Source organism: Neofelis nebulosa, chromosome 8 (assembly GCF_028018385.1).
Source record: "Neofelis nebulosa isolate mNeoNeb1 chromosome 8, mNeoNeb1.pri, whole genome shotgun sequence".
Classification (NCBI taxonomy): Eukaryota; Metazoa; Chordata; class Mammalia; order Carnivora; family Felidae; genus Neofelis; species Neofelis nebulosa.
In genome coordinates, this window is record NC_080789.1 from 12,114,132 (window position 1) to 12,134,430 (window position 20,299).

The window sequence follows — 20,299 nt, forward strand, 5'->3', positions numbered from 1 at the left end:
ACTTATGTATTTATGTAAGGGAACTTTATTTAAGTTAAGGGAAGTGTATTTAAGGGAACTTCTTTGCAAAAATGCACGATGGCTTCATTATTGGCAGTGCTGACAGTGAGATTGTGGGAAGTGGGAAGAAGTTGTTACCAGGATCTAATTATATAAATGGGAAAAACTTAGGGTAAAGAACTCACTTTAGGTGATGGAGTGATTTTGTATGTGCATGCTTTGCCAGAAGTGAGGAGGGGCAACTTTGATTTCTAATCCGCTTTGGGGGAAGCTCCATATCAGGGCTGCGCAGAAACATTCAGTGAAGCAGCTCCTTTATCATAAAGAGAATTTTAATTAAAAAATGTTCTTGCATCGTGAGCAGAGTAAGCGACAGCCGGCTACACTGGGCATTTATCTCCTTCAAACCACATTACCAGTAATTGCTGCATTAAATCAAAGTCAGAAGAGATTACAGGTCTGAATCGAACAAGAGGCTGGTGCCAACCCAAGGATTCCCACACTGCTGCGTCGCTGCTCCCAGAGCCTTGTCCCAGGCCCCAGTGGGGACGAGAGTCAGGGGATGCCTGACAGTCCCTCTGTAAGGCACAAGCATGGTGAACACAATCCGAGAAGGGAGGCGGTTGCACGTTCAAGACCCCATGGCCTTGCCTTTTGGTTAGCTTTTGTTTTGAACACAAGGGGATGATTTCCCATTGTTTTGCAGTGCTCTTAGTGAAAAAGAGAGAGCATGTTACCTGCTTTGCACTTGAGGAGATCGCTTTGGGATAAAAATCACTTGTTCTTTCTCTGCTCCTTTACATAGTTGTATTGCCTTCCTGGTCAAGCGTGGTCCTCTCACTTGACTGAGTGATTCAACAGAAACGGCCCTGCCCAAACCACCTCTCTGTAGGGGTTTCCCCACCCTCCTTCCCCACTACTGCCTTTCCTCCTAACACAATTAACTTAGCTCTTTAAGTGCTTTCTGCTTCTTGTTGAGGCCATGTACTCCTCAGTTCTAGGTCTGGCTTCACAAATCAGATCATTCTGAAGCTCCTTTAAATGCCCTTCCTGAATTATTGGAGATGATGATGATGACAATGGCAGTGACGGTAAGAGCAGCTGTAATTTGATACTCACTCACCATATCCCGGCGCCTGTGCATGTGCTGCCCCCCATGAGGTAGGCATTCTCATCATCGTTCTTTTCCCAGATCCTAGGACCTGAGGCAGAGACATGTGAAAGAACTTTCTCGAAGTCACACAGCTGGGACATGGTGACCTGACTTCAGACCCCTGAACTCTTAAGAACTCTTACCGCACACCGTGTTGCTTCTGTACGCCCATCAGGCATTCTGCTAGGTGTTCAGGATGCTTCGAGGAATAAAACAGACTCTATAAGTCCCTGCCCTCCTGGGTTGGGAGAGGTGACAAGTTGAAAAGGATATGTGCTAGGGCCAAGGGGGTATGCAGGGGAGATGTAAACTAGACTGATCAGAAGTGATTTTCAGAAAAACCTGCTTTTATACTTCTGCTTAAATCTCATACCTAATTTGCCACCATACCCGTAATCTCCCTTTTCACGACTTTCTCCGTAATGTTGGAGGGCATGACGGTGACTTTCCCTATCTCCCTCTACCAGCCCACCCCCTCCCCAAAGAAAATAACTAGCTCTCCACAAACTCCTCGCAGTGAGTGGGGCAGGAATTAGTTTATTTTAATTTTTTAATAGCTCTGTTGAAGTTTAATTGCAGTACAATAAATTGCACATGTGTAAAGTTTATAATTTGGTAAGTTTCACATGTGTATATGCCCATGAAATCACCCCCATGACCAGATAACGAATATATTAGTCATCTCTGAAAGTTCCCTCATGCCCCTTGTAGTCCTTCCAGCTCTCTCCCTCCACCCTGCATGTTTGCAGGCAACCACTATATTCTTTGAGTCAGCATGGATTACTTTGCATTTTCTAGTATTTTGTAAAACTGGAATCACAATAAATTCTCTTTTTTTTTTGCCCGGTCTATTCCACTCGGCCTAAATATTTGGAGATTCATCCATGTGATTGCATATACCAATGGTTCATTCATTTTTCTTGCTAAATCATAGTCTGTCGGGCTGTACCATAACTGGGCCACCATTAATCTTCTGATGGTCATTTGGGTTACTTTCAGTTTTAGGCTTTGATCTATAAAGCTGCTATGCATATTCCTGAACAAGTCTTTATATGAATACATGCTTTCATTTCTCTTGGGTAAATACTTAGAAGTGCAGTGGATGGATCAAATGGTAGGTGTATGTTTAACTTTTTAAGAAATTGCTAAACTGTTTCCACACTGGCTGTACCATTTTAGACTCTCACCAGCAGTATTTGAAACTTTCTATTGTTCCGTTGCCTTGCCAGCATTTAGTATTACCAGTCTTTTAAACTTGAGTCATTCTAACAGGTATGTAGTGGTCTTGTGGTTTTCATTTCCAAATGAATAATGGCAGTGAATATCTTTTCACAGGCTCTGTTACCATCTCTGTATCTTCTCTGGTCAAGTGTCCAAATCCTTTGCCCATTAAAATATATATATATTGTGATTACTTGTTTTCTTGTGGTTGAGCTTGGAGAGTTCTTATATATCTTGGATACAAGTCCTTTATCAGATACATGCTTTGCAAATATTTTCTCTCAGCTGTGGCTTGTCTTTTTATTCTCCTTACAGTAGCTTTTGTAGAGCAGAAACTTTCAATGAAGAAGACATTTTATTAGTTTGTCCTTCTACAAACTGTGCCTTTGGTGTCATATCCTAGAAGTCTGCCTCATCCAAGGTCATGAAGGTTTTCTCCTAGGAGTTTTACAGTATCATTTTTTACCTTTTTATAGTCTGTGGTCCATTTTGACAACTAGATGTAATATATGGTATAAGGTTAGGATCTCGGTTCATTTTTATTGTGTGTGCATATCCAGTTGTCCTGATACCATTTGTTGAAAAGACTATTCTTTTTTCTTTTTTTTTTTTTTTTATGTTTATTTTTGAGAGGGAGACAGAGACAGAGTGTGACCAGGGGAGGGGCAGAGAGAGAGAGGGAAACACAGAATCCGAGGCAGGCTCCAGGCTCTGAGGTGACAGCACAGAGCCCAATGCAGGGCTCAAACCCACGAACCGCGAGATCATGACCTGAGCTGATGTCGGATGCTTAAACTGACAGAGCCAGCCAGGTGCCCTGAAAAGACTATTCTTTATCCACTGCCTTGCCTTTGTACCTGTGGATCTATTTTTCCATTTCCTATTCTGTTCTATTGATGCACTTTTCTGCCCTGATACCAATACCACACTGTCTTAAGGGATGTAAGTATTATGGGAACCAGTAGACTTCAGAAAAGTGACAGCAAACTGTCACAAACCTCAGGCATAGCCTGTGATTCCAGTCCACACCTGGCGAAAAGATCGTTCTAATCTTCAAAACCTATTTTTAAACAGTGGAACGAAATGGAGAGAACTACCATGGTCACGAGCCGGAAGACTTGATATTCCCGAGATACTAATTCTCCCCAAACTGATCTTTAGATTCAGTGTAATCCCAACCCAAATCTAAGCAAGTTTTTTTTTGGTAGTAGAAATTAACAAGCTAATTCTAAAATTCATATGGAAATGACAAGGGCCTCGAATAGCCAAAACAGTTTTGCAAAAGAAAAAGTTGGAGCACTAACACAGCTTGATTTCAAGTTACAGTAATTAAGACAGTGTGATACTGGTGTCAGTTTTGAGGTATATACATACCTCTTAATGTCATCCAATGAGATTGGGTCAGTTAGGTTTCGCTGCCTAACAAACCTCCCCAAGACGTAATGCCTTAAAACAGTGTTAGTCGTTTACCTGCTCTCAGTTCCACAGGTCAGGAATCTGGGTGGTTCTTCTTGTCGGGGTTGGCCGGGCCTGGGTGTCTGGGATGACCTCCCTGTCACATCTGGTGGTTGGCTAGCTGATTGGTCTGGGGAGCACAGCTGGAGCAGTTCCCCTCTATTCCACTTTGTTTTCCATCCGTCCTTACACGGTAGTCTCAGGGTTCCAGAGCGTAGCAAGGGAGGGCAAGTCCCAGTGAAGAAAACACCTGTCAGACCTCCGATTGCGTCACATTTGCTGCTGGCCCAATGGCGAACGCAAGTCACAAGGAAGGCTAAGACCAATTTCAAAGGGTGGAGGGAAAATCCCACCACTTCATGAAGAGGCTCTGAAATCGTCTGACGATTTTTGTAATCTATCACAGAGGTATTATGAATGAAGGAAGATAAAAGTTTCTGTGGAGGGTAAAAGGCTCTATTATGTAGCCTTATGTAGAATCATTTGTAGACATATTTCCCTAACAGCATTTGAATATCTGTAGTTATTTTCTGTTCTAAATGGTGTATCTTTGGTGCGCCTGGGTGGCTCAGTTGGTTAAGCGTCCAACTTGATTTTGGCTCCGGCCAGGATCTCACAGCTCATGAGTTCAAGCCCCATGTCAGGCTCTGCGCCGACAGCATGGAGCCTGCTTGGGATTCTCTCTCATTCCTCTGTCTGCTCCTCTCCTGCTCATGATCTCTCTCTTTCTCAAAATAAATGAACAGTAAAATAAAAAAATAATTAAAAATAAATAAAGGCATATCTTTACCCTTACCCTTTATGTACTGTCTGTCTTTCTGGATTTCCAGTGAATGTCTATTGGCCCATTTTTTATGGATACCTTTTACTTCTTAGTAGTACTGATGTAGCGAAAGAGTAATTAAAGACACTTCTGACAAAAATGTTCATTTCTGGCCTCACTGTTTGCATGCCTTGTCTCTCTCTCCAGATAGAATAACGCATTTCAGCCATAGCGTGGCTTATTCTGTTATTACCCATACTTCCTTGTGTACCGTGTGTCACGCAAAGGAGTCCTTTCTGTACACAACTTCTCCAGTAGGTATAATTTCAAGTGTTTCCATTGGTGTAGAAAATTCAACAATTCTCACAGCACCTTACAACCAACAGAACTTTTGCGTGAATATTTTTGAATAGGCTCTTGACTTCGTGCCATATATTTACCTGCCTGCTTTTCTTTACGCGTGCTACGTATGGCCCCGCCCCTTCCGTGCTGTTGTATGCGTTTGGAATGCTGTTCCACTGCCTCAGAGCCCCCCACCCCACCTGGAAAACTCTTTGCCACAGTTCATTTTAACTGCTCGTGAAATATTCCTGGCTTCCGTTGCTCTGGGGAGTTCGATGGTGGCAGCTGTGGCCTTTCTCCCAAGTCACAGTGTAACACGTGTGGCATCTGTCAAGTGGTATTTTGGTGTTTATTATTTTCCACTCTCTCTCCCTCGCTGCCAGCTCTTTGAGAGTTTTTTCAATTTCTAGGGCTTCATGCGATGTTGGGGATATCTTGGTTGAATGAATGGGTGTTGACTGAATGAGCAAATGAGAGATGGTCTGTTCCTGGTTCAGTCCATTTCGCTCCGATTTGTAGTTGCAGGTAATTGCAGACCTTCCCTTTTCACATGCTGATAGGCATGTGCTGTGTGAAAGGTATTGGCTTAAAAAAAAAAAAAAGGTATTGGCTTAATTCTTTTTTTTTTTTTTTTGAGTTTATTTATTTTTAGAGCGGGGGGGGGGGGGTGGGGGCAGAGGGAGAGAGAGAGAATCCCAAGCAAGCTCTGCACCGCCAGTGAGGAGCCCCCAATGTGGGGCTTGAACTCACCAACCACGAGATTATGACCTGAGCGGAGGTAGGACGCTTAACCGACGGAGCCGCCCAGGCGCCCCGGTATTGTCTTAATTATTTGAGAGAAATGCAGAGTTGAACAGACAGGTCCTGCCCTTAAAGAAGTTGCCTAAGAGATTAAACAAGCATTGCTAAAAACATACAAGGTGCTTAGTGTGCTATAAGTCAGCTAAAGGTAAAGTACCATGAAGTTCAAACAAAAGAGAAATGCCTTCTGGCTGGAAGTAATCAGGAAGAGCTTTGTGGAGCAGATTGCATTTAAGGGAGACCTCCAAGGGGTCTGTTTTAAGGTTTGGTCATTTTGAAATGGGTACGAAAACCATACAATCAAAGGCACAGAGCCAAAAAAACAAGCAAGGTAGCAGTCCAGTCCACCTTGATAGAGGCAATAGTAGGTGGTTGAATGTATCAGTAATTATTTTTGTACTTCACTGTCACTTGGAAGACGACGAAGTATTCCAAGATAGAAAGTTTTGTTCCGATTTACATGCAGGTATCGTGTCTATTGTCCATTCTGATCATGAATTTATTAATTTTGCTGCCATCCTTTTAGTGCTGTTACTAAAACAGCTCTCTCACACAAAACTTCTCGATCCCTATTTGCTAAATTCAGTTATCTTTCCTAAATTCTCATTTTTTAAACCTTTCTGTATTTCTGCCTGACATCGCTATATACTCAACTCTGGTATCAATTTATGAAATACTTTCCCTAGTGTAAGAGACACAAGATAGAAGAATAGTAACAGATGTCCTCTATGTCCTGGCTTTTGTGAACAGTACATGATCCTGCTTAATCTTTTTTATCCTTTGTTGCTATTTCTGCCTTCTAGAAGTGAGTATTCCTTAAGGTTCTATTTTCAGCCCTTTGCCTTGTATCCACTGCTCATTTATCTCTTTCTTTTCTTTCTTTCTTTCTTTCTCTTTCTTTCTTTCTTTCTTTCTTTCTTTCTTTCTTTCTTTCTTTCTTTCTTTCTTTCCTTCCTTCCTTCCTTCCTTCCTTCCTTCCTTCCTTCCTTCCTTCCTTCCTTCTTTCCTTCCTTCCTTCTTTCCTTCCTTCCTTCTTGCTTTTTTCTTTCTTTTTTAAAGTACATAGTGGTTCAGTAATGTTGTGGACTAAATCAGTGTGGGAGAACATTGCTCATTTTTAATCTCAACCACATTCTGCTGTTGGCTGTTCCTCCCATGCTCCTGTTGCCTCTTCATTTCTAACCCTGACCTCTCTTCTAGGGCTGCCACCTACACCTCTGAGCACTTGTTAGACATTTCCTGGTGGATGTCCTGCCATAACTTTAAACCAGTGTATGCTTCTGATTTTCCTGTTTTATCAGTGTGATACTTACTTGGCCAGTCAGCTCAACTTAGCACCTTAGTGTTAGATTTAATTACCTTTCTCTTCTACCCTGTATCCGAACAGTCTGCAATTCCCGTGGATGCTGCCCTTGTAATGTCTCCTACGTCTCTACCTTCATTATTCCTACTGCTGGCATGTGGTTTTGCATTAGTAATCTGTAGATGATTGCACTTGTGTAGCCTCTCCTCGGCCTCCCTGCCTTCAGCTTGTTCCTCCTTTCCATTCTTCCTATGGCCACCAGAGCTGTTTTCATGAAACAGTTTTGTAACAACACTCTTCCCTTCTCAAACTGTCTTTAAAGATGAGGTCTGAAATACATACATAGCTTGATGTCCTAGGCTTTCCACAGTGAATCCAACCTACTTTTCTTAGCATTTGCCACTATTTACCCACAGTTGTCTAGACTATTTACCCACTGGTCCATAAGTAGGTCTTGTGTATTTCTAACTACATATTTTACCTATATATATCTCTGTCTTTCTCTGCCTCGTCCCCTTCATCCCCATCTATCTCAAGCCCTGTCTGTTTTTGAACTGCTGTGTTATCCCTGTACACAGCAGTCATTGGAATCTTCTAATATTATTGTCACTAAAACTAATTTTATACCTTAGAGCGGAAGTCCTTGCAGTCTGTGTTAAGCATCCTACCGTGGACACTCTTGGTAGGATTGTGGCGTAGGCAGAAGGGAAGGAAAGAGAGAAGGAAAAAAGAACAAGAGAGTAGAAAAGAAGAATCTCCAATACTGTCTGGCTGTCCGGTACTTGGTAAGTCTTGAGATGCCTCCGAGACTTAAATTTCATGAATCTCAAGGTAGCTTCTAGATACCTCACTCTTAAATATTACTAGGTCCGTTTCTCTCTGATATCATTACATTCTATCTAACACATGTGTTATAGGTATGTCAGCTGTTGAACTGTGATCTGGGTGTCTTACTAATGAGATGCATGAAATATATATGAACAGCCATTTTCTGTATTTATAACTGATGAGTAAACAAAGACTTCAATACTATGAAAGCAGTCATAATATTGCAAAAAGTGTGTACTTTTTCAAATGGCATATATTTTAGAATTTTATTTTGACTATTACAATTTAAAATTTTTTACAAGAGGTGAGTCAACAGGCAAGAAATACAGGGAGTTATAATTGAGATGCTGAATTATTTTGTCATTTTTCTGAAGGGGGCTAATTATTTAAACTAATTATTAGTTTAAATAATTATTAAACTATTAATAGGCAGAATCTAGGTAAGACATGGTTAAGTTTGTTTATCATCCGTGTCCTCCAGAGAGTTTATAGTCAGGCCATCATGTAAAGTAAAGCAAATGTGATAGTATAGAGGCTGAGAAAGTATTGCTAAGTTTTAAAGTACTTATACTCAAAGCAAAATGTTTTGATTCCCTTAAACTTATAAAAAGATAAATTATAGGAGCACCAAAGGCTAATTTAAATGTATTCAAACATATCAGAAGTTTGTCTTTAAAGTAATAAATGAAAACCTCCTCACCGTCCCACCCCCCCGGAGATGTAGGTTTTGTCATATGTGTGTGTATATAAATATATGTTACATACAGTACATGGTATATATGTGGCATCTGTTGGTATGTGTATCGACCAGTAAGTTATATATGTGTGTGTGTGTGTGTGCGCGCGCAGAGATACATAGTGCATTTAAAAATATGGAATTACACTCTCTACATTATTCAGCAATATAATTTTTTTCACTTAATATTGTAGTCACATCTTCTCACCCTGTATGTATAGATCTATCCTCAAGAAGAATTTAAAGCTCTCGAAATTGACAAGGCTCGCAGTAACATATGTGGAGACCATTTTCAAGTTTAAATTATATAGGTTGTTCTTGGGGCGCCTGGGTGGCCCAGTGGGTTATGACTCTTGGTTTCAGCTCAGGTCGTAATCTCACGGTTTGTGGGTTTGGGCCCCGTGTTGGGCTCCACGCTGAATGGCAGGGCTTGCTTGGGATTCTCTCTCCCTCTCTCTGTCCCTCCCCCTCTCATGCTTTCTCTCTCAAGGCAGATAAATAAACTTACAATTTTTTTTTTTATCAGTTCTAGAATTTGAATTATAGTGTGTCATCTTAAATACAGTACCATCTGGGAACTTCTGGGATCTTCCGTAATTAATTCACCAAATATTGAACGGAGTTAACTCATGAAATTTATCAGCCATAGTTCATTATTGCAGCCCTCCGTGGTTTATAAGACGTTCATCTTCCTATCGAGAGGAATCTTGATACCAGTCACATCAAGGATGTAATGGTGATTTATGTTAGTTTACAAGTATCTTATGTGGCCAGTACTGCTGTACTGCTCTGTATGAAATGCAGTAGGGTGGATGTGGAATGGTATGGTGTACAAGGAGTAAGAAGGGTTGGAGAATTATTTGATTTGTGATTAGAAGCAGAAATTTAGTGGGGCGCCTGAGTGGCTCAGTCGGTTAAGCGTCTGACTTCAGCTCAGGTCGTGATCTCGCCGTCCGTGAGTTCCATCCCCGCGTTGGGCTCTGTGCTGACAGCTCAGAGCCTGGAGCCCGTTTCGGATTCTGTGTCTCCCTCTCTCTCTCTGACCCTCCCCCGTTCATGCTCTGTCTCTCTCTGTCTCAAAAATAAATAAACGTTTAAAAAAAAAAGTAGAAATTTAGTATCAGATTTTATTACAGAAACATTACTTTTGTTATTTCTTAGTTACCGCTTTAATAAGTGGTGTAGGGGATAGTCAGAATGTATATGAAAGGCCCTTAACATGTGACAAGTCCAGTCAAAAATGTTATGAAAATGTTATGAGGCTCAGATAATCCCGAGTCAGAATTGACAAAGCCAGAGGCTCATAGTTGTGAGAAAGTGATACTGTGGACGTGTTCATTAAGAGCAGCTTTGAAAAAAATGTTATTCTTCGTGTGAGAAGTGACTTATGGTGTTTAATTTTGTGCTGTAGCCTCCTTTTGCCTTTTGGTTTTACCTGTGTGCTTACCTATTTCCCCCAAGACTGTAAAGTCCTTGACAACAGGACTGTGTCTGTTCATTTCTCCAGTGTTTAAGCACGGTACTAGATGTTCAGTAAATTTTAAAACGTTACACTGAATTAATGCATTATTGTATCTCGTGTGTAATGCACAGACCCAGTATACCAGCGATCTGAAGATAATCTAGTACGTTCTAATGGTCCACCCAATCTCTTAGAACCGATTTCAGGTACATGTTTCACCAAGAGAACTATCTTAGATGTGCTAAAGCCATTTTGACTCTTAAAAAACAATTTCTTCTGAACAATCCTAAAATAAAATGCAATGACCATAAAAGGAGGAAAATTGCCCTGGGGGCGGGGGGCACAGCAATACATAAACTCTCATAAATGCCTCACAGTTGCATTTAATCCTTATGGTTTAATCTTACTGAAACATGTTATAATATTACTGGCTCTCCAAGATTAGGGAGATCATAGCCCTTGAAACTAATTTAGAATTATTTACCATTTGAACTTTTGAATGCTTGCGCCAAGTAGGGAATTTCTTAGGAGCACTAGTTATAAATAGTGTGTCCCTTACTAAGCATTCACTTTCTGCTCACTGTATGTCCTATTTTCTAAGAATTACTTAGCAGTTGTCTGGTTTTATTTTTGTTTATTTTTTGCATTTTTTAGCACTCCTCTGGTTTTAGATGGGCTGTCTCAACTTTGAACCCCAACCCGCCGTGCTTTATCGGACTGACAACACCTGTCCATGTTTGTTCCTGCTTTTAATATCTGGCATAGAAATATGCGTGCACATGTGTGTTCGTATATAATGGTAGGGTGGGTATAGCAGCTTCCTAACAGAGGAAGAGCAACTGATTTTCTGAAAAGACCTTTCCACCCCCACCTTTTTTGCAGACAGCCGGAGTTAATCCTTACATGTTTGATTGGAACAGCTGAGAGAGTGTGTTGCATATCTGAAGGTCTCGGGTGGACTCATGTTGCCTCCGAGCTGGGGCCACCTCCCTCTTTTCTAGTGCCGATCCTGCCAGCTGTCCCGGCCTCTGTTAAAGCACTGTGAAGGAGGTGTTAAATGATACACAAACATACACTGTCATGAAAGGGATCCCTTTACTGCATGTAGCGGGGCGACTTCTTTTTTCTGCCCTTCCTTGCCACGACAGAGGGGTTTTATACTGTTAATCCTAGCACCTGTCTCTGCCGGAGACGGTTAGGAGGGGTGTGTGTGGCGTGTGTGTGTGTGCGTGTGTGCGTGTGTGTGCGCGTGCGTGCGCGCCACCCTACCCAAGGAGGAGTAGAGAAATAACACCAGTCCCATCTGGATTGGGAGTGTTCCCCTCTGACGCATTTGAAGCCGGGAACATATATATCATTTGGATCCTGGATACCTTGTGCTTCCTGCCGTTGTTTTTTTGTTTGTTTGTTTGTTTTTTACTTTTTGTTTTTGCCTCTTTAAGGAGCCCGTGTTCTCTGTCCTGGCTGTCATTCTCTGCCTCTTGAGTTTCTGGTGGTGGAGTTGTCAGTTTGAACCCACCAGAAATAGCAAGTCTCTACTGTAGTTTTCAGGCTGTAACTAGTAACTCGGAGGTTTTTTTGCTTTTCCCCTGAACGCTTCTTCTGTGTAGTGTTGAATGTTACTGGGGTGGACGCTTGGGCTGAACCAAGCTCCAGCTTCATCATCTGAGCCAGCAGACCTATCTGCGTAGACTGGGAGGCAGCCAGAGATTTTTGGGTGCTACCTAGTCCCTTTGGACAGGACAGCCAGATCAAACAAGGCAAAAGCATAGACGCTTTTGGTACTGTCTTTATCTGAAGACATTTTTCCCCTTTGCTATGTATGGTGTATATTGTATGGATTATCAATATCCTGTTGTCCAGGTAAGCTGAGGGCTATAACGTTTTTTTTGTTTTTTAAAGTACCGTTTGATTGATGTGAAGGTTTTATGGTGGGATGAAATGCTTATAAGCTTTCTGTCTTTTGACCTGGTACCACTCAGGGCATAGATTTCCCATGGTACTTTGCTAATTTGCTGAAACAGAAGGTTTGAGTTTTATAGTATTGAGGACTGGGCAGGGGAGGTTACTTTCAACTCTAGAAGTTCTTGAAACTTCAGAGAGATTCCTGTGCGCGTGTGCGTGCGTGCCTGCGTGCGTGTGTGTGTGTGTGTGTGTGTATGTGTGTGTGTGTTTAAACACAGCGAGCTTGCCATTATAAATGTAACATACTAAGTCACCGTATTAAAGTATACTTGAGGCTTCATTCTGAGTACATGACAAGCACAGATGGCGGTTGCTGTTATGTTTCAGAAAGGTAATGTACGGTGGGGCACTCTCTACACACTTAATGTTTTAGACTATTTTGTGATGGGATTAGTGGCATCTTATTTATTAACTTACTGAAGTCTAGAATCAGAAAATTTCAAGTCATTATGAAGTGTATTCCAGATATCTACCATTTGCCTTTAAATTAGTAGCCGTATAGTGAGTGAAGTTGTAGTATCCTGGATTCTGATTCAAGCTATAGCGTTAACTACCTCCATGATATGCTCAAATAGCTTCATTTTACTTGATTTCACTCTCCCTATGTATGAAATGAAGGGGTTGGACCAAGTGATCCTTCATAGGTCGCGATTCTTTGAAATATTAATGGATTGTGCTGAAAACCTAGAACAGGAGGATAAAAACGTTTAATACAGTTAATTCTGAATTACAGATACTAGCAGTTTTCTCAGTTTGTTTCGGTTTACTTTTGTTTTCATGGTACTTCATTCTTTTTCCTTTGAAATGGCCATTTCTCTAATAATTAGCTCCTAAGCTGTAGGTTGGACAGAAATGCATAGGGTTAAAGGAAGTGACAAACTAACCATTACATCCTATTGTGTATTTTGGGCCTAAAGGCTAACCAGGCTATTTTTACTTGAACCTATTGGGTAAGCTCTCCAGAGGAAACTCCCAGCTCTCATTCATGGCCACCAGGATTGAAGTCAGATGGGAGGGGATGTGGTTATGTTTCTTCAACTATGCGTTTTACTTATATTCTGTTGTATGTATGTGTTTCCATTATTTTGAGTTATTCAGGTCAAGGGTATTTACCACAATGAGGTTTTGATATATTTGTGGGTCTTGCTTACCTGCGGACTGTTTCTCTACTGGCATAAAACAGTAGATTGGTCCACATAAGAGTTTAAGGCTGAAAGTGTCATGAGACTAGATTAAAAACAAAGCTTCTTCCAAGTAAATATTGATGTGCTTTTGAAGAGAAACATCTGTGAGCAGTATTTTTCTGAGACCCAGCTAGCAAAGTAAGGGACTTGTAGTAACAGTTGTATAAGTAAAATTGCGGGGAAAAACTGGAAAAGCAAAAGTGTTCCCAAAGAAGATTGAAGTTATCAGAGATCTATGGAAAAAATAATTATAATGTATAAAAGAAGTTTTGGGGTAGGAAACTGGCCACCTCCCAACAAGGGAAAGGTGGTGGGGTGGATTAAAGCATTCCTATTTAGAAATTACAACATTTGCTAGTCTTTAGCAGTGCAATTTTATTCGTTTATGATAAAATGTATTTGACACCCTAAATCTTTTTAGTCATTAAGTTTTAGTATTGGTAAAGGTAGTGCTCAGTGTTTGAAACAACTCTTTCCTGGCTTTGCTCCATTTAGTAGCTATATTCTATCTGAAATTCAAGTAGCTTAGAAATGCAGATAATGAGATTTTAATTTTAAGAGTACACTCTCTATTCCACCACATCAGGGAAATGAATGAGATTGGAAAAACAATTTTAAGTTGAAGGATCCAAAACTATTTTACAATCTTATTTATTAATTCAGTTAGGGAAACAGTTTTCTTTCAGCGCCTTTGTAAATGGGCAATAGATAGTTGTTGGCCACCTAAACTTTATTTATTAAAAAAATTTTTTTTTAATCTTTTTATTTATTTTTGAGACAGAGAGAGACAGAGCCTGAGCAGGAGAGGAGCAGAGAGAGAGGGAGACACAGAATCTGAAGCAGGCTTCAGGCTCTGAGCTGTAAGCACAGAGCCTGACCCGGGGCTGGAACTCACGGACCGTGAGATCATGACCTGAGCTGAGGTTGGACGCTTAACCGACTGAGCCACCCAGGCGCCCCTTATTTTTTATTTTTTAAAATTTACATCCGAATTAGCATCTAGTGCAACAGTGAATTCAGGAGTAGATTCCTTAGTGCCCCTTCCCCATTTAGCACATCCCCTCTCCCACAGCCCCTCCAGTAACCCTCAGTTTGTTCTCCATATTTATGAGTCTCTTCTGTTTTGTCCCCCTCCCTGTTTTTATGTTATTTTTGCTTCCCTTCCCTTGTGTTCATCTGTTCTGTGTCTTAAAGTCCTCATGTGAGTTGAAGTCATATATTTGTCTCACTGACTAATTTCACTTAGCGTAATACCCTCCAGTTCCATCCACGTAGTTGCAAATGGCAAGATTTCATTCTTTTTGATTGCCGAGTGATACTCCGTTGTATATATATATGCCACATTTTCTTTATCCATTCATCCATCGATGGACATTCGGGCTCTTTCCATACTTTGGCTCTTGTCGATAGTGCTGCTATAAACATGGGGGTACACGTGTCCCTTCGAAACAGCACCCTGTATCCCTGTATCTAGGATAAATGCCTAGTAGTGCAATTGCTGCATCGTAAGGTAGTTCTATTTTTAGTTTTTTGAGGAACCTCCATACTGTTTTCCAGAGTGGCTGCACCAGCTCGCATTCCCAGGCCACCTAAACTTTTATCTCCGCTGTAGTTATAAAATTTTCTTACTAGCTTCTGTCATATTCTTATACTTAGTTAAATTAAAGCTCCTCACTGGATAACATGTGTGGTTCTGTACTGATGCATTATGCCATTGGAAATCATTGAGGATATGGCTGAACAGTATTTTTTTTAATTAAAGATTTGGCACCTGTTTTTTAAATTGTTTCTAGAATTGCTAGTGTTGAGATAACGAAATAAAGTGAGTTCTCAACATAAGGCAAAAAAGTATTTTCAGAACTTGACCATTCATTGCTCTTATTGTTAATAAAATCACGCCTATATTAAGAGTACGCAATTGAAATTGGTTATCTTATTAGTTATGATTTTTGTAGAGCCGAGTCTAGACCAAATCAGGTTAAAATACAGGCAGAGTAAATAGATAGGGGCTTGCTTGCTATGATTTAAAGGACAATGACTATGGTCTCCCTGCCCAGAAAAAAAAAAAAATCTATTTGTTGAGAAACTATTTCTGAAATTATTCTTTTGGATTAAACATTACTGCCTCTGGCTGGATGTTTAAAATGTAACTTGTTAGGATGGCTACTGTAAAACAAACAAACAAACAAAAACAAAACAAAATAACAAATGTTGGCAAGGGTGTGGAGAAATTAGATCCCTTGTACACTGTTGATAGGAATGTAAAATGGTACAGCTGCTGTGGAAAACAGTATGGTGACTCCTCAAAAAATTAAAAATAGAACTCCCGTCTGGCCCAGTGTTTCCATTTATGGGTATATACCCCCCCCAAATCGAAAGCAAGGTCTCAAAGAGATATTTGTGTACCCGTGTTCACAGTAGCGTTATTCACAATAGCCAGAAGGTGGAAGCAATAACCCAAGTGCCATCAGTGGATGAATGGTTCACCGAAATATGGTAATACGCACAATGGAATATTAGTCTTTTAAAAAAAAAAAAAAAAAAAAAAGAGGCAAATTCCAACATAAGCTGCAACATGGATGAACCATGAGAGTAGTCCTGCTGAGTGAAATGAGCCGGCCACAAAAAGACAGGTACCATATGATGCCACTCATATGAAGTACCTAGGGTAGTCCCATTCCTAGAAACAGAAAGTGCAATGGTTGTTGCCAGGGGCTCACAGGGACAGGAAGAATGGGGAGTTATTGTTTAATGGATACAGAATTCCAGTTTTAAAAAATACAGAGCGTTCTGGAGACGGATGGTGGCAATGATAGCACATTACCAACCTATATGATACCAGTTGACCCTTGAACAAGACAGGTCTGAACTCTTTTGGTCCACTTTTATGTGGATTTTTTTTTTTTTTACAGTTTTGTAAATATATTTTCTCTTTCTTATGGCATTCTTACTTTTTTCTCTAGCTCTATTAAGAGAATACAGCATATAATACATTCAGCGTACAAGATATGTGTTGATCGTCTCTTTATGTTACCTATAATGCTTCCAGTCGACAGTAGGCTATTAGTAGTTAAGTTTTGGGAGAGTCAAAAATTGTACATGGATATTCGACTGCGTGGGGGATGAGGGCCCTTAACCCTTGTGTTATTGAACAGTCAGCTGTACTAGAAAATCACCGAGGGTAAATTTTATGTTACGTGTATTTTACCACAATACAAAATATCAAGGGGAAAACATAACCCTTGTGGCAGGTTAGGGTTTCCCTATTATCACCGTGTGTCCTGAGGCACCCACTGAACACGTTGGCACCAATTACCATTTTGAGGTGAATGGGGCAGTTGGAGGAAGAAGAAGCGAGGTCTTCCATTGGAGGGGTGTAGCCAAGTGCTTGAGGGTTTCGGACAGCCAGATACAGCTTAAGGATCTTAGGCATCTGGAAGATTGGGAGACAGAAAGCTGCCTGTCTGAAAGCTCCATTTGCCTACAGCACACTCGGGTCTGCAGAATGTTGTGGAGTGAATTAGCCCACGGCTGTCCACTTCTTTGGGGGAAGGCGACCTGGATGAGGTGCAGGGAACATATGTATTCTTTAATTTCTCATTTTGAGAATTTTTTTGAGTGCCTACCGTGTGTCAGGTACTGTGCCAGGCACAGGGATTTGGTGGCGAAGAAGACAGGAGAACGTCCAGTAATTTAGTGGGAGACACAGCGTATTTTGGTATTTAGCCTTGGGGAAGCAGCAGACCCATCGCAGTTGTCATAGATTCACCAGCTGTTATTATCTTGATCATCTGGTTATGGATAAATTTGTTTAGATCCCATCCCATTTTCATATTTGTCTAAGATTTCCTTAATCTCTCACTGAATACAGAGAATGTGTACATAATTTCAGTTGTATGTGTGACTTTAGTCGAGTAGACTTTGGGATTTTTTTTTAAAGATACAAGAGTATGTTACTCAAATCTAGATACTAACTTGTAAAGTAACGTTCTCTAACTTTTCTAGCCTCACCTATGTCTTAGATAGGTATGTTATTTGGGGTCTCGTTCTAAAGGTTTGACTTTTGAGGGATAAGAAATAAATAGGAGGGTTATTCAGGTTTTATAAGCATATAAGATGCTTCCCTCACCTTTTTTTCGAGAATGGGTTCTATGTAACTGAACCCTGCCTAAACTAGAGGAAAGAAGTGGGGAAATAATAGAATTACCCTTAATTTGGCTTCATTTATGCTAAAGGGAATGTGGGGGGAAAGTATATTAAAGTGGCATTGTGTTAGAGATGCTTCTGGGAGAGCATTTAATATCTATTAGGTGTAAATTGTTATTTACATTTAGGGTTATTGTGTGGGGGCGTGCTGTGAAAAGCTTTTATACTAACAAGTTTTTATTATTTCAGGAAATGCTATCCCTTTAATGTTGCTTTTCACTTGGGTGTCAGAGGCAGCCTGGGAAAACAGGAGCAAAACCTCCCTTCTAGCCGGGGACTGTTGGATCTGCTTTTATAGCATTGCTGGTACGTGGGTGGAAGGTACGGAAGTTGAGTCACAGCTAATGTCAAATTGTGCAGAGCAGGAAGAGCACCTAAAGTTGTGAGTTTTGGGTTTTGTTTCGTTTCGTTTTGTTTTTTAATCAGTGGGCATCATTTTGTCTAGAATCTGAACTATTCTACGAAAGTGAAAACTGAGGCCTTTCTCCCACTCTCCTTTTTTACCTCTTCCTTTTAACTTCACATTTCTAAGATACCGAAGTAAATTTGTAAATTTGAACATATTCCCAAGTACCCTTTTGGGAGAAAAGAACACTTTTATACCGTTTTGATAACAGCATGGATACTCTTCATTCTCAGGTGCCCATGTATGTGAAGTAAATGGTTAGAGCTAGAAATCAAGGCATTCTTGTTTGATTTCAGCAAACATTTCTTCATCTGCTATGTATTCAGGCAGTGCGTTAGGAACTGGGGATATGGTATGAAACGCACAATTCCTACCCTCAGGTCGTTCACCATCAGTAACCCCAACAGTTAGGAACCATCGGCTAGGTCCCAAGGCATAGGGAAAAGGGGTACCTAACCTAGATGTGGGAACAGGTAGGGCCAGGAAATGCTCTGGGGGGGGGGGGCGGATCACTGAAGTGAGCTTTGGAAGATGAATTAACCAGTCAGCCAGATAGAAGGCCATATTCAAGGGAGTAAGAATGTGAAACAGAAAAGAACAGAAACGCGGTGTCATTGCGGAATGTGGGTCAGTGTGCTAGGAGCAGAGAAGAGCGCTGGGTGGTAGGAGGGGAAGAGGGGATCAGAGAGTAGAATGAGGCCGGGTGACATGGTAGGCACCTAATAAGAGTTAGACCTTCCCCCCCTTTTAGGCTGTGGGGAATAGTTGAGGATTTGAATCAGGGAAATGGCATGGTGGGATTTGCACGTAGAAAGAGGTCCCTGGTGTTGGTAAGCACCTCGGACAGGAAGAATGGTAGATGGGAGGCAGAGGGCGAAGTAGGAGGCTAGATACCAAATAACGTGGTCAGAACTGAGTTTGTGGTTCTAGGGACAGAAAGAAAGGGCAGGTTTCATAGAAATCAGAAGGACTTCCAGTTTGGTGTGGTGTTGAGTGAGAAGGAGGATCTTGGAAGGAACCCAGACATTCCATCCCAGAAAATGCCCTGGAATGAGTTGCTCCTTGGTACCCTACCGGGCATATTCAGCCACTAGGGGACTCCAGTTGTTTTGCTGGGTCAGATCCAGGCTGTGCAACTGCACCTTCTTTCTCTTGGGCACCAGGGAGCAAACTGTCCTCTGTAATACAGGCCTTGAAAGCCAGGGACACACTTCAAAATATCCTTCAGTTTGTTCAGTGCTCATTATGATGCTGTTATTCGGTGTTTACGAGAACCATCGTAATATTTATTTGGATGTTAGCTCATACTAACTCTTTCTTGTGGTAATGACTGTTCTAAGCTCATCTGCCATATAAAATGTTGGTCCTACATGTACGAAAGAAGCATGAATACCAGGCCAAAGGAAATTTGCGTCCGAGCCCTAGTCCTGGCCTTTTTGCGTGTAGGGATTCCTCATTTGCCTCTATATTTTAAAAAAGATTTTTGGGGGGACATGTTGTCTTTTTTAATGTACAGAGGCTGCAGTCACACACAAGCTTCAAGAGAACTGTGACTTTCCTGAGGGTAGTGAATGCGTGATGGGGAGTGGGGGGACTCTGTCTTGCTTAAGGTGTTTTGCCCCTAGCACTGTAGTGGACCAGTGGATTCAGAGAATGGCATACGGTGATTCTCAGGTTTGTTTCTTATACTAGAACTGAAAACACAAGTAATTCTCCCATAAACGTGATTGAGATTTTTCCCAAAGCCCACTGGGTTGCCTTTGCTTCCAGTGAAACGCACCTACCTCTTTTCTGCTTACTCTGTATTTTTTTTTTTAAACTCGACTGCATTTATCTCCTAACTGGCTTTGCAGTTACAAATTGAGAAAATGCAAGGTGTTCTACCTTCCAGATCATTTCTAAAAATGTTAAATAAGAACAAGCCTAGTACTGATCTATTCCTTTTCTCCTAGTTGTTCCCTCCTCACCCCCAATGTTTAAAGGTCCCATTCTTTGGTACATATTTCCTTGTACATTGTGGATTATACCAAAAGTATGCAATTATCTGTTAAATGCCCAGAATAGTGCCTGACTTATTGTAGGTATTCAGCAAATGGCTATGCTGACGCCAGTTTCTTCAGGTTCTCCAGATTGGTGGTTCCTATGTTCTTTTCAGAATTGTTAAAATGATTATTAATGTGTGTAGGAGTATGATGATGTTACATTGGGCAGTGTGCCAAACCAAGGCTGGTTATGCATTTTGCTAAACAAATCCTCGTAGAGATAGCAAAACACTATGCATTCTCAGTGTGATTTGTGATTTTAAATTTTGATTTCTTTCGTATATATCTTACACATAGGAAGCTTAATTTTAGGATTAATCTGTTTGCCTTTGGGTAATCTATCAGAGATTATAATAATAAACACATAATGAAAATACAAATAAAATCCCTTTTTTAATGTTTATTTTTTTATTTTTTGCGAGAGAGTGAGAG

General features: G+C 40.9%; 1 protein-coding gene across 26 annotated transcripts in view; it reads left to right on the plus strand.

The window, feature by feature from the left end:
• The window catches only part of RBFOX2 (RNA binding fox-1 homolog 2), a 287,236-nt gene that overhangs the window by 162,254 nt on the left and 104,683 nt on the right, over nucleotides 1-20,299 (plus strand). The window contains exon 1 of one of the 26 annotated variants that reach the window (XM_058741435.1): nucleotides 11,397-11,927. The exons of the other annotated variants lie outside the window; for them this stretch is intronic. Within the exon in view, the coding sequence (XP_058597418.1) occupies nucleotides 11,883-11,927 (45 nt within the window). The 5' untranslated portion in view covers nucleotides 11,397-11,882. Of the gene's footprint in view, nucleotides 1-11,396; nucleotides 11,928-20,299 lie in introns of those variants that run through there. 26 annotated transcript variants of the gene reach the window in all.